General features: G+C 42.6%; 1 protein-coding gene across 7 annotated transcripts in view; it reads right to left on the reverse strand.

Moving 5' to 3' along the window:
- Nucleotides 1-15,113, reverse strand: part of ALDH18A1 (aldehyde dehydrogenase 18 family member A1) — a 35,223-nt gene that overhangs the window by 11,449 nt on the left and 8,661 nt on the right. For 5 of the 7 annotated variants that reach the window (XR_006168732.1, XM_042818284.1, XM_042818283.1 and 2 more), the window contains 8 exons: nt 13,416-13,539; nt 12,317-12,540; nt 11,843-11,992; nt 11,648-11,752; nt 10,387-10,545; nt 9,724-9,814; nt 8,149-8,273; nt 2,470-2,614 (listed from right to left, as the gene is read on the reverse strand). Coding sequence is in view for 6 of the 7 variants with exons in the window: in XM_042818284.1 (XP_042674218.1) it covers nt 2,470-2,614; nt 8,149-8,273; nt 9,724-9,814; nt 10,387-10,545; nt 11,648-11,752; nt 11,843-11,992; nt 12,317-12,540; nt 13,416-13,509 (1,093 nt within the window). In the remaining variant the exon portion in view is untranslated. Of the gene's footprint in view, nt 1-2,469; nt 2,615-8,148; nt 8,274-9,723; nt 9,815-10,386; nt 10,546-11,647; nt 11,753-11,842; nt 11,993-12,316; nt 12,541-12,651; nt 12,756-13,415; nt 13,540-15,113 lie in introns of those variants that run through there. The other 2 variants (XM_042818286.1, XM_042818287.1) reach the window with 2 other exon arrangements.

A 15,113-nucleotide genomic window follows, 5' to 3' on the forward strand; every position in this document is an offset into this window, starting at 1 on the left:
CCTTCCCTCCTTGAGCTTAAAACCATTCCCCCTTGTCCTATCACTATCTACCTTTGTGAAAAGTTTATTCCACTCCTGCTTATAATCCCCCTTTAAATACTAGAAGGCTGCAGTGAAGTCTCCTTACAGCCTTTTCTTCTCCAGGCTGAACAAGCCCAGCTCCCTCATCCATCTTCATAAGGAAGGTGCTCCAGCCTTCTGACCATTTTCATGGCCCTCCTCTGGACCCTCTCCAACGACAAAGAGTAAAAGAACACCAAGATGGATAACTCTCAAGGTACAGGGTGCTACTGAAAACACAGAAACATTTAAAGTATCTAAAGAAAACAGAAAGTGTTGCAAAACAGCAGGGGAATGTAGAAACAATAATGGAAACCCAAACCAATCTGAGTATTACCTTGCAGAAAAGCTTCTTTCCCTTTGTCTCTCTGTGTATGTTTTCATAGAATCATAGAATGGTTTGGGTTAGAAGTGACCCTTAAGATCATCTATTGCTAACTCCTTTGCTAGATAGGTAGGGACAATTCCCTCCAGACCAGGTTGCTCAATGTCCCATCCAGCCTTTCCTTGAATGCTTTCAAGAAGGGGGCATATACCACCTTTCTGGGCAACCTATTCCAGTGTCTCACCATCCTCACAGTAAAGGATTTCTTCCTAATATCAAGTCTATTTTGGAATGGTTCCCACAGAAGAAAGTTTTTTTTTCCCCTGGTAGGAACTCAGAGAATCCATATCAAAATGAAATGGCATAGAACAAGACTTGAAACAGAAACAGAGGTAACATGATGATATTCTTTACGGTTGATACAAATTTATTGTAGTATGGCTAAGTGAAAAGTGTCAATACCACAGTTTTTTCTAGAAAGCATCTTTTCAATAACGAAGCTTGGTGTTCTGGTGGACACCGAGAACATGAGTCAGCATTGTGTCCTTACCACCAAGAAAGTTAGTGGTATCCTGGGTGGCATTAGGTAAAGTACTGTCAGTTGTTCAAGAGCAGAGATTTTTTTTCTTGACTGAGCATTGGTGAAACAGCACCTGCAGCCCTGGGTCCATTTCCAGGATCCCCAGCACAAAAGTGACTTGTACATACTGAAAAGAGACCGATGTAAGGCTACCAAGATGATCAAAGGACTGAAGCATCTCTCCTGTGAGCTAGGGGCTGGGGCTGTTCTGCTAGGAGAAGAGGAGCCTTGGAGCTGGGGGATGGATGTCAGTGTCTATAAAAACCTGAAGGAAGAGCATATAGAAAACAGAGCCAGACTTTTCTCAGTGGTGTCCAAGGAACAGACAAGAGGCAATAGGCACAGACTGAAACATAGGAAGCTCCCCTCCACGGTCTCCTGAACATCATGAAACACTTTCATTATGAGAGTACCTGAGCACAGGCTAACATCCCACCAGTGCTCAGGAGCATTGAACAGTAACTTAAATGTTTAGGCTTTTAGACAAGACCTAAGGTAGACAACAGAAGCATCATTAATCTAACCAAAACTCAAAGTTAGTCCTGCATCTTGTACGTTGAAAGTCCATTTACGTCTTGGCTGCTCCCAGAAATTTTAATTTTTGCGCACTTCAAAAAGGCCACAGCAGAACAAAAACGTTTTCAGATGAGATGAGAGGATGACCATACTTTTGGAATAACTTATATACAAAATGACTAAGGCAAAAAGTTTGTCAAGCAAAAAGATGCCGTCTCACATTGTAGAAGTTGATCAAAGTTGACCACCCATGTTCTCCGTACAGAAAGCAAGGGTACCAGAAGCTAGCAGCAAGCAGATTTGAACAGCTCTCCTATCCACAGACATACACAAAATAAAGGAGGCAGTTCTTCATATACTACTATCTCTAGAGTTTACAGAGTATTTAGTTAACGCTCTTGCTTGCTGTGACTTAGTCTCATGAATACTAAGGATTTACATAGGTTCTAAAGGTGATTTGACAAATTTATACAAGAAATCCATCGAGCATTATTGTACACACTTGTCTTACAGCGCAAGTCACAAGTACCACTCCATACTTGTTCTACTCTGCTAAGATCATGGATATTTGCTCTTTCTACAGCCACTGTTACAATGCCAGAGCAACAGAGAGGCTATAAAACATTCCCAACCTATAATACCAGAAGGCAGAAAGCAGTAAAATGAATTTGTGATAAAAAGTATAACTAGACATTATTTTAGTTCAGCAGCACATTTTATAGTATGCTTTCTTTCACACCAAAATATTCAACCACAGAGGATAGCCTCTACAGCGTAAAAAGACAATTCTACTCAGTTCTTTAAACACACGTCTGATGCATCAAGTTAGCAGCTAGAGGGAATCTTAGCAAAGGATTTTCTATTCCAACCTCAGAAAATATCTTTCAACAACCATTTGTCAATCAGAACGTGCTTTCCTATTTGTTGTACAGACCTAGCTAAATTTTAACTCTAAGCTTTCAGGAAATCTCTTTAATTCTATACTCACCTGCAGGCTTTACCTCTGAAAAAAAAGTTCCAACTTTTTTCCCGTCCACAATATCTGTGATGACGTGACCAGAGATCTTTGGGTGAGTTCCATTTGCAATCACTACAGAAGTGCCTCCTTGGAGGGCCCACAGAGCTGCTTTCACCTACAGGATAGAGCCAGTTCCAGAAAATTCACGTGTTATTTGAATCCCCATTCTCAACAAGAATTCTTACAGAATCACAGAATTGCTCAGGTTGGAAAAGACCTTAAAGATCATCAAGTCCAATCACAACCTAACCATCCTACCCTAACTCTAACAACCCTCTGCTAAATCACATCCCTGAGCAGCATATCCAAATAGTTTCTAAACATATGCAGGGGTGGTGACCCACTGAAGATCCTATTCCAGTGAGTCACCACCCCTGCTTAACAACCCTTTCTGTAGTTTTTCCTGATATCCAACCTAAACTTACCCTGGTGCAACTTGAGGCCATTTCCCCTCATCCTGTCACCAGTCACAGCCAGAAGAGACCAACCCCGCACTCGCTGTAAGCACCTTTCAGCTATTGGAAGAAAGCAATAAGATCTCCCCTCAGCCTTCTTTTCCCATGACTGAACAGCCCCAGTTCCTTCAGTTGCTCCTCGTAGGACACAGTTCCACTTTGATCTCTACGTTAGGCCTTTATGCTTTCAGAACATTCAACACATTTCAGGAATTTCTGCAACCTAATGTTATGTTAGATCATGCATTTTGATTTCTACTTCCCTTCCTTAAACAGATGCTGCTTCAGAAACATACTTCACATTTCCCTAACAGTCTGCCCTTTTTAAGATTTCTACAGGGGCACTTTGCCCAAATGCTCCTCTTCAACATTCTCTTATGTTGCAAATTCTTCTTACTGTTTGAAAAAACACAATTTTCTTTTTTGAAAAACTGTGTTGCTAATTTCCTAACACTGGCTAGCCATCAGTAATTAATCCACTTTGAGTGCCCGCACAATATTACTTGTACAAGTCCTAGCCTACCATGTATCATTAAAATATTATTCAGTGTCCTTACCTTTCTGAATTACTCCGTTGGAACTTCGACTGGCTACCCACCCCTTACAAATCTGTGTAAGATGCAGAAGTACCCTCACTGTTTAAGACCTTTTGGTGAAAAAGATTAAGTACTCCGAAGAGTTCTTTGGGTTTCCACACATTTTTAAAAACTGTTTACAACACCTCCTGCTAATGCTTTTAGACCTTTTTTTTAAAAATTTATTTGCTGCTTCCTTTTTTCCCTTGGGAGTACACTTGTTTGTTCTTTCAGTAGGCTCTATTTGAAGACTGCATTTATTCATTTTTCAATTATATGGGGGTTTTTGTGTGTAGCTTTTTGTTTTTCTTTTTTTCTTTTTTTTTCTTTTTTTTTTTTTGGCATTCTTTTTACTTTTGTAGTTTTGGAGATGGGTTCTATGCTGTAACTTAACTACCAGTTAACTTCAATGGTCAGACCCACACTGTACTATGCAATGCATGAAAGGAACAAGGCTAGAATCAAGTTCAAAACCAAACCCAAGGGACGCAGGCAGATGAGAATTGAAATCAGTGATACTACCAGAATATGTGTGCTGTCACATGAAGTAAGCAGAAGCAAACATCATGGTTAATAAGATCTCCATAAAATTTAGCAGCGGTATTTCTTCAGACATTGCTTAACATGGAAGGCAAGATGAGTTCCCTTTCTGAACATCAGCAAGGAAGCTTATCTGTAAGAGTCCTTTGAAATCACTATGTCCTAAGATTTCCCTTTTTCCACTTACTTAAATCATTGTTCAGAGCATCACAAGAAACCTTTTCTAATTCAAGTAAATAGACAAAACCACAGAAACAAACTCCAGATGTTACCCACTAAAGGTGAACTGCCTATGGTCTCCTTCATTACTTTTTCTGACTAAGGTACTGACAACATCATTCCACTGTGGTATTTAATTTCATGTAATGTATATCACCACAAAAGTTTCTAGTGACAATGCTGCTTTGTCACTTCTACACTTTCCTATATGTTCCCACACTTTTATACTGCAACCCATATCCACTAGAAGACACCATCTGTAGGATGCCTGTCATATCAAGCTTTTCACTACCACAAGACCATCAATTGCTCCACTTTTGCCCAAATTTCATGCTAATAATCAATATTCGAACTACCACGTTTATACCATTGTTGACACTTCAGTTTTCCAAAAATATCAACTGATTCTCAATTCCAACACATTCTTGTTCAAACAGTAGCATTTGGATTCCCATTTATGTGACTCAAGCTTAAAGATACCAAATATCTTTAACAGATCGCTGCTTTTAGAGAAGAAGTATTGCCTCACCTTGTCAGCTTTCTCACCAATTCCTAGCACTGTTTAAACTATTTCATACATCAACTGAATGGAAATTCACTTCTAATTGACCTCTATACACCCAGTAATTCCCAAATAAAACACTCAAATATCTCCTCCTTCTATTGTTTTCCGGTCTAAGCTTGATACGAAGTCTGCTCTATCAGATTAGTCAAAAAGGAGACATAAGAGAACTGGCAAACATCTTGACTTCGGCCTTTCTGTGCTTTGTCAAAATCCATTTCTCTGTTTACAGACAGCTTTCTAAAAGTCATCTCAGGAAATCTGCACCTATAAATACTAAAGCAGTTCACAACTCAGCATCATGAGAAACATTAGAAAGAATAACAGAATGATCGAGGCTGGAAGGGAGCTCTGGTCCAATCTCACATTCCATCAGAGACACCTAGAGCAGGGGCCCAGGGCCATGTCCTGGTGGCTTCACTGAAAATCACCAAGGGGGAGAGTCTGCGACCTCTCTGGACGACCTCTGTCAGTGCTCCATCACCAACAGTACAGAAGTGCTTCCTCATGATCAGATGGAATCTCCTGTGCTCCAGTTTGTGCCCACTGCCTCTTGCCCTGCCCTTGAGCACCTCTGAAAAGAGCATGGCTGCATCCTCTATGCACCCTCCCTTCAGGTATTTATACACATGCTTCATATCTGTCCTGAGCCTGAACAGTCCCAGCTCTCTGTTTCTCCTCACAGTAGGGGAGCTCCTATTCCTTGACCATCTTGGTGCCCTTCCATTGGCCTCTTCACAGTATATCCAGCTCTCTCTTGTTCTGAGACCTACTATTGCAGGTACAACCTCACCAGTGCAAAGTAGAGGGGGGAAGGATCACCTCTCTGGACCTTTGCTTAATGCTGCTGTGAACAATATGAGTGTTCTTAGTGGGAAGAGCACACTGCTGATTCACATTCTAGCAGGACTACTCTGTCCTTTTCTGCAGAGTTGCTTTCAAGCTGGGTGGCCCTCAGCATATTGGTGCCAGAGTTTATTCCCTTCCAGGTGCAGGACTCTGCACTTGTTGATCTTCATGGGATTCCTGTAAGACCAACTCTTCAGCCTACCAAGGTCCCTCTGGATGGCAACATGGTCCTCTGGGGAACCAGCAACTCCCTCTAGCAACATTCTCTTAAATCCCACAATATGTCAATGTTTATCCACTCACAGCACTGGACACTGAAGGTGTCTGACCCTGCACAGCACTATAAATCATTGACACTACCTCCTTTAACTTTTCCACTCCAGAACTGAAGTTGCTCAGTCTTCACCAAATATCTTTCAGAAGCAGAGGTCATGCAGAGAAACACATAAAGGCAGCAGAAGTAGCCTATGAGATTCAAGTGATAGGGATCCCAAGTCTCTGGATCATTGTGTAAGAAAGCAGTGAGGGCTGACTCTTAATTTAAATCATCAACTTTATATTGTTCCAATATCACATTTTACAAACTCATTAAATGTATTGTGTGAGTTGCTCTTTTCAATTCACGTGGGTTTCAGAAAAGTCCAGCCATTCGAGGGTACTCACAGAACAGCTAAGGCTCGAAAGGATCCCTGGAAATCACACACTCCAAGCCCTTGCCCAAAGCAGAGTCAACTAGAGTATGTTGCTGAGGACACTGTCCTGCCAGGTCTTGAACATCTCAAAGCACAAAGAGTCCACAAGCTCTCTGGGCAACCTGTTCCACTCCACTACAGAAGTTCTTACATTTAAGTTGCATTTATTTTATTTCAGTCAGAGACCATTGCCTCTTGTTTGTTCCCTGGATATCACTGAGAAAAGTTGGACTTTGTCTTCTCTACACCTTTCCTTCAGGTATTTATACACACCAGTAATATATCCCAAGCATTCTCCTACTCATGTAAGTAGTTAGTTGTAGCTTTCTCAGCCTCTCTTCATCATACTCCAACTCTTTAATTGCATTCCTGGCTCTCCTGTGGATTCACTGTAGTATGTCATGTCCGTCTTGCAATGGGGCACCCAGAACAGGACACAGATCTCCAGACTAGTGCTGGGTAGGGAAGAATGATCACCTCCCTTGACCTGCTGGTTATGTTTTCCTAATGCAACCACAGAATCACAGAATGGCCTGGGTTGGGAGGGACCTCAAGGATCATGGATCTCCAATGCCCCCCCCACAGGCAGGGCCACCAACCTCCACATTTCATAGCAGCCCAGGCTGCCCAGGGCCCCATCCAACCTGGTCCTTGAACACCTTCAGGGACGAGGCAACCACAACCTCTTTGGCAGCTGCTCCAGCACCTCACCACTCTCTCTGTAAAGAATTTCCCCCTGACATCCAACCTCAATCTCTGCTCAACTTAAAACCATTTCTCCTTGTCCTGGAACCCTGGATGCTGCTGGCTCGAAGGGCATAGTGCGCTCTCATGTTTTGTCAGATTGAGCAACTCCAGGACTCTCCCCTCCCAAGTCTTTTTTTTCCTAAACTCTTCACCAGCTTTGTTACTCTTCTCTAAAGTACACCCAGCAACACAGTATCTTTTTTGTAGTGAAGGACTCAGGTCTGAAGGCAGCACTCCAGGTGAGGTCTCGCCAGTGCCAGATACTGAGTGCCAATTAACTGCCCTAGTCCTGCTGGCCCTGTTACTTCTGAGAAGAGGGGAAGGCTACTGGCCTTCTTGGCACACTGACAGCAAGGGCCAGCCACACTGCCGCCTCAAGGTCAGCTCACTGCTGACTAGCACCCTCAGGGCCTTTTCCTGATAGACAACTTTACAGCCACTGTTCCACAAGCCTGTAGTAGTGCATGGAGTTGTTACGACCCAAATGTAGTTCCTGCCACTTAGCCTTGTTGCATGCCATACAATTGGACGTAGCCCACTGACGTAGTCTGTCCGAATCCCTCTGCAGAGCCTTTCAATCCTTAAGCAGATGAACACTCCCACCCACCTTGGTGAGATCTGCCAACTTTCTGAGGGTGCACTCACACCCCTCATCAAAATTGTTCATAAAAGTATGAACAAAACTTGCTCCAGTACTGAGCCCTGAGAACACTGCTTGTGACTGGCTAACAGCTGGACTTAACTCTATTGTTAACTCTGACTGTTTTCACACATCCATCCAGCCGCCACTACTGGTCATAGAGTCACTCCTCCCTGGGCAAAGGGCTTGGCATTTCCTTTCGCTGCATTTCAAAAGGTTCCTGTCTGCCCCTAACTACAGCCTGACAAGGCTCCTCTGAATGGCACTGAAATTATCTGGTCTACCAGCCACTCGTTCCAGTCTTGTATTATCTACATCCCTTTTCACATCTTCCTTTCCCTCCCAATAAGAAAACATTCCAAGTTTCTACCTTGGCTTCCATGCCTCCCACTCCCACTCGAGATTTGGTTCCAAATGTCACAGACTGTTGATCTCCTGGGTAGAATATGTCAATGAGCTTCGCATCATCAGATCCTGGAGGGCTGTTGAAGAGTCCTGAAGCAAATATTTAAAAAGAAAAAAAGAAAAAAAAAAAAAAACACCTTGAAATATATCCTCGAAACTGAAAAGCTGTATTCCACTTAACAGGATTAAAAACTTCCTCTGATCTCTCCTCTTTGTGGGAATTAAAGCATGAAACATAACATATAGAATCAAGACATGTAGTTTTACCAAAATTGTAGCTAATAAGGGGAAACAGATTAACACCCATGCCAAACTGTAGTGTACAAGATATGAAACACAGATATTTCGATGAGGTTAGAGAGAAAGCTAGAGGGAAATTTACAGCTTTTTTTTTTACGTTCAATATCAGGGCTTACAAACATAAGCACACAATTAAACAGCTACAGGACAGTCTAGTTGTAAAACATAGGAACTGAAGAGATCAGAAAAACCTGAACACAAGTTGGTTTGACTATTTTAACAAATTTGAAAGCTCAATTGGAAGGGACCTAGAAAGATCAGAGTACGACTGCCTAACCACCTCAGGACCAAAAGTTTAAGCTTATTAAATATCATTATCCTCAGATGATATCTTTAGAGAAGCATCAACCACCTCTCTAGGAATTCTGTTCCAGTGCTTAACCACCATAACAGTAAAGAAATTTTTCCAGCTACCAAATCTGAACCTGGTGCGGTGCAGCTCTATGTCTTTCTCACATGTTCTATCATTGGTAAATCAGGAGATCAATACCCCCTTCCCCATTTCTCATGATCAGGAAGCTGTAGAGAGCAATAAGGTCACCTCTTAGCCTCCTTTTCTCCAAACCAGGCAAACGAAGCATCCTCAGCCTCTCTTTACACAACATGCCTTACAATCCTTCTATCAGCTTTGCTGCCCTCCTCTGGAGGCTTTCAAGTGAGCAAGCAACTGCTCCTCATGGCTCCATGTAGTAGCTCGCTTTCACTCCTCAGCATCGCTCAAGTTGCTACTTTTAATGCTTGCTGATGCAGATGAGATACCAGATCTAACTGAGTAGTGGCTGTTTGGATTTTGTCTTGAGGGGTATGGTTTAGAGAGAACTATTGGTGACAGGTGGACGGTTGGACTGGATGATCCTGTAGGTCTTTTCCAACCTTGGTGTCTCTGTGATTCTGTGTTTTAAGTTATCATTTGTGCACCAGAGAGGGTGCACCTTCTCAAACTCCCAGATGCTTCTGTCTCTCCAGTTATCCCTGAAGCTGAGCTACCAGGCAGAGCAGTTCATTTAGCTAGGCACACCTCCCGCAGGTACGCTTGCTATCACCTTTCATTTGAAAGACTACTCCCATCACACCCTTCACACTAAATGCTGGGTGGTTATATGAACTGACTGGAGCTCCATCTGGGTGGTTGCAGTAGACCTACTGGATGTCAGAAGAACAGGAGCAGAAGGCATAGTTTTCTGTCTAGTGGACATTTTTGACAGACTTGAACAATTTCCTTACATTACTGTTTACAAACCTGCTACATCTGAAAGAACAATAAGGAGATCAGCCTTCATTTCGACAGCCAGACGTGCTGCCAAACTGTCATTATCCTTCACACTAATCACCTGCAATGAACAGACATGGAACAAGTATACTGAACAATGGGAAGAACTAGGAAATATTTGGCTACAACATACAAACCTAAGCCACTTCAGCACTACCAAGTCCTTATTAGCTGCTTTGTTCACACCCAGTGAAAACTCTTAGAAGCTGATTTTTTGCATGAAAGTAAGTAGCCTTCTGGAATGCAGTAAAGCAGCACCAAGGTGACAGGCAGTTAGATCAGGACACTCCACAATGACACCCAATGAAAGTGCAAGAAGTACTAACAGATCATTCTTTAAGCACAGGTGCTCAATAAGATGATCTGCAGAAGTCAATTCCAGCCTCAGCTATTCTGTGAAAACCAAATAGGGCATGCTCACTTTTAGCAGAGCAGATAGCATTTGCCCTGCTTCCATCCCACAGTTTTATCATGTCAGAAACAGACAGCTCGGCACAGTTCTCTGCTCCCTTTGTCCACATTACTAATTTTGTATGTTTCTCTGCTTCAGGCTCCTGACATTTATGATTACAGTGTTAGTAAACTCTCCCATCTACAAAAAAAAAGATCCACCCCCTGCAATACTTTACCCACATTTACCCCCTGTAGATCACTGTTCGGTTCTGGAGGTGGAACAACAGCATCATTAGTGTTAATTATTGGGACAATATTCATTCTTAAAAGCTCATGTAGCGTTCCATTTAAGTTCCGACGCTTCTGTTCATCATGGAAATCCAGATTGGTGACTAAAATCTGAAAGGAGAAGACAGACTTTATATATACTTAACCCATCATTTTTTGTGACAAAACCAAAACACATAGGGGCTGCTCCAGAAGTAATGCCTCTTATTTTGTTCTGTCGACCACAAAACCAGAGACAGATGTTGGCGAGATGGTAGTAGAGGCTGAACTTTTCCATTAATATTCATTAAATTCTGTTGCTGTGCAACAGATGGTAGCAGAAGGGCAGTCTGACAAAATGTCATCCAACACAGAAGTACATATGAAGCAAAAGATATGGAATTGAATTCCTCCATGCAGAAAAAAATGGCCTCTATCAACATTCACTGACACCTGCCTAATATTTATGGAGACCAAACAGTGGATGTTAGCACAGTGGGCAGCAGGTGGTGTGTTTCAGCAGTGTTGACACCGATATGAAAGACAAGCTTCTTTGGGTGACTATGCACAGCTGTCACCTCCACTGGTGCAAATATTTACATGCACAGCACATGGGTTCTTGATCACTGCCGGTGAAAATGCATAGCTAATGCAGTTGGAGACCTGGTCCCAGGTGCAGAATTTAACCTTAGCTTGTGTTAGATTTCATGAAGATGTGATGGCCCAGACCTCTACTTTGTTAATATTTCTCTGCAAGGCCTCTCTATCCCTTCCTAACTCAGTGTCATCTGCAAATTTACTTCATATGCATTTAAGTCCTGCATCCAGGCCATTCCCAGCAGCACTGAAGAGAACTGGCCCGGAAATGAAGCCCTGTGGAACATCACAGGAGACTGGCCACCAGCCTGATGTAATTCCATTTACTATAATTCTTTAAATCCTACACGTGAGTCAATTTAACCCACTGTATATGTATTACATATTTGCTTAGCAGCATGTTAGACATTTTGTCCAGAAAAATACTTTGAGAAAAATATCAAAACCTTTGCTGAAATCCAAAACTGGCTTCACTTGGTCAACCAAGTAAGTAACCTCGTCAATAAAAGAAAATCACATTAGACAAACATAACTTTGGCCTCACAAAACACATGCTGACTACGACCAACAACTGCCAAGAACAACTCCATCACTGAGTGAAGTAGCAAGTAAGCCTAGGAGAGAATGCATCCCTTACTTGAGCTGCACAGATGCTGTACTGTGTAAACATGGCTTCATACAGGGCCATCAGTCCACTCTGGCCGGCTGCTGCACAGGCTCGGGCTTCCAGGACTGGAATTGCCTACAGAAACAAAGAACAGCTCTCATGCAGTGACTTAAGTAGGTTCTAACCAACATTCAAAGAAAAGTGCGACTGTTGCCAATCACTCACCATATCTTTTAGCTGACTTTGGCCTGAATGAAGTGCTTGCCTCACACTCTGAGAAAGCAAGATCTCATGACGCAGTCGCTGCTTTCCAAAAGCTACAGCACCACTGGTGACAATCATCATTTCTCGGCCTTGATTCTGCAGCACTGACACCTGTAAGTACAGAGAACAAGAACTGGGATACAGTAAAATCATGGCTAGCCTGACAGTTCAGGGCATTACAGCTATCTTACGCTCAGTAATTCTTGCTGACATAAGTGTTCTGCTTATCAATAGATGTCCAAAGCAAGGCAGCCATACTTAAAGATGTTCACTTTCCTAACCACCTGGGAGCTATGTAAAAGACTGCATGCAATCCCTAGCTTCCGCCACTGCAATCCCTAGCCTGTGCTACTCTTCCTGCATTTTTCTATGCCATCCAACAATGACTAAATATCTGAAGTTAGAACAACCATTCTACTTCAGTTACAAAATTACCTGCTCCACAATAGATGCCAGCCTCCCAAGAGCTAAGCCACACTCATCCCCTCTTGTCACAACAGCGCTGCCCAGCTTCACGACAATCCGCTTTGCGTGCTTCAGCTCACTGCGGTGTGCAAATGACTTGCCATGTGCACGGCTGAGTGGCACGGTGATAAATGGGATGTTGCTCCAACGACGGATGGATTCATTCCTTAAACTGTGGGTATTGTGGGGGAGATCTGTGGTTAAAGAAAGAGAAAAAAAAAATACAGTTTTAAGTGTTTAATTCAGTCTTCGAAGTTCCTTAAGTCATGTAACATTTCTCCCTTTCCAAGGCTCACAACACACACCTCTCAGTGACAGGGAATAAGAAGCCAGCTTTGAAGACACTGAAATAAAGTGCAAGTGAATATTCTTTAGCAGCAGTAACCATCCCTGAGGTATACAAAGCAATACCTGATGTGTTACAGCCTTGACTCTGGGAATAAATAAAAAAAAAAAAAAGACTGAATGACACTTAAGTAGCCCATCCAACTCACAACGGAAATACAAGTGCTAGCTTTAAAAACACTCTCCTTTGCCTTGACTCATGAGATACAGCTAAAGAGTTTTCCTGTCTATAGCACAGCAGAAAGCTTGACTGCTAGAAAAGAAAACACAGCTTTTATGAAGCCTGTAGGTCAGATACTTTCTCATGTTGCTAAGCTGGGGGCAACAGAAGAGGGATGATGAACATGCGAACTGCAAGCCACCTACCTACAATACGAACAGGCATTGCAAGGAGCAGAGACAGTCACAGCATTATATTCAGGTAAGACAGAACACGCACAAGGCTTGCATCTCATTTAAAGCAATGAACAAGGGAATATTCCTTAGCAAAATCCTTGTTTATCAAAAGCTTACAAAGGATCCTAAGGCAAACCAGCCCATTATCAGCACAGAAGATTAAGGAAGAAAGTAACAGCAAAAGTACAGCTTCAATTGCAGCTCACTCCAGAGTTCATAAGTTTTGAATGATGTTATTGAGGGGATTTTCCTTTTAAGAAAAAAGCATAGGCACCTGGACGCATACTGATTAACACTACTAGAGACGTGTGCTTTCTCTCATACATACAGAAACGGGAAATGGCTGCGATGGCATGTGGCGGTAACACAAAGCACCATCCAGGGGAACGGACAAGAGGGCTCAGAGCGGCTTGACACAACATTTTGAGATGCCTTCTGCAAGTCAAGGATATCTGCAAGTTAAAAGGAAGGGTGTGGGGAAACTGGTTAAATATCAGTGGATTTCCATCTGTTTCTTTCCTCCCCCAACCCACCCAACCAGACAGAGCTCTTCTTTTTCTTGTACACTCTTAATGCAATTTCCCTGTGCAAGAAACAGCCTACTCTCCTCACACTCATACCACAACTTAGGAAACCGAAGGCTCCTCTTCCTTACCTGCTGGCAGAAGATTATTATTAAAGATGAAGAACAAAACAGAGTTCCCTGGAATAGCCAAAAATGTGAAAGACTTTTAGTGAATGTATCTACAATAGAGAAAAGTTGCAACTCCGTCCATGGAGAAGCTTGGAGGAAAAAACCTGAAAGCAGGTTGGATTAATGTACAAACTACAACAAAACATCAACTATACTTATCTATGAACCACAGCCCAATGTATGAGGTCTGCTTCGAGAGTAACGCCTCCTGTTTTATTCTGCTGGCCCACAAAGTCAGAGGCAGATGGTAGTACAGGCTGAACCTTCACACCAATATCCCATTACATTTTTGCTATGCAGCAGATGGGCATTCTGACAAAACAGCATCTGACACAGAACTGATTACGAAGCAAAATGTGCCATTGCATCCCTCCATGCAGAAAAAACTGCACCCCCTGACATCCACTGAAGTTCGCTGAATGTTTATGGAAACTAACCAGTGGATGTCAGCACAAGGAGGCAGTGGGTGGTGTGTTTCAGCAATGATGCCATCACTACTGCAATGAAACAGTGGTTACCTCCATAGGTATAGATTTTTATGAGCGCAGCATGCAGGCTTTTGTTCACTGCTGGTGAAAATGCATAGCTAGTGGTAGTGACTACTATGAAAAATAGAGCAAATTCTCAGCTACAAAACACTATTGGACAGTGATTATGCGTTCTTCATATCTATTGGAATTTCCAAGGAAATAAATAGGAGACTGTCACGGAGTTAATGCAATTTCCCTGTGCAATTCCCCTGTACGCCTAGTCTTTCAAGGTCAAGTTTTCCAGCACAGAAACCAGAACTACTGATAGTGCTCCCTGACAAAGCTCTTTAAGAGCAGAGAGAGATTTGTTCTAAAAGCTAAAAACCAGCTATGCCCGCATTCTTCACCAAAAATCTGTCACAGAGTTAGCTAGACCAATCTACGCCCGTGACAGGGGGGCAGTAGGTGCCTGCCCTCCTTCCCACCCCGGCTCCACAAAATGGGAAGGAAGGACAGAAAGACGGAAGGACAGAAGGACGGAAGGACGGACAAAAACAGTGGCAACAATCCATGGAGGAAAACTCATTTTACTAACTATGATACCGGAACACAAGATAACAATATAATACAATCTAATTGAAATTGAGACTAATAAATCAAATAAGATAGGAGAGACCCCTGGGATGTAATGTCAAAATTCAAACCATACCACATTGCATATAGGTACCATGCAGGTGTCTCCATCAGTGCCCTTAGTTGGTTATATACGAACACAATTCCACAACAAGTAATTATGACGTTGATAATTGGCCAGTAAGTTGCGAGTAACATCATGGCTTTTAATCCTTTACACAGCGCCCAC

The sequence above is a fragment of the Centrocercus urophasianus genome, unplaced genomic scaffold (assembly GCF_019232065.1).
Source record: "Centrocercus urophasianus isolate 14NV4802_14NV808 unplaced genomic scaffold, USGS_Curo_1.0 seq_17, whole genome shotgun sequence".
Lineage (NCBI taxonomy): Eukaryota > Metazoa > Chordata > Aves > Galliformes > Phasianidae > Centrocercus > Centrocercus urophasianus.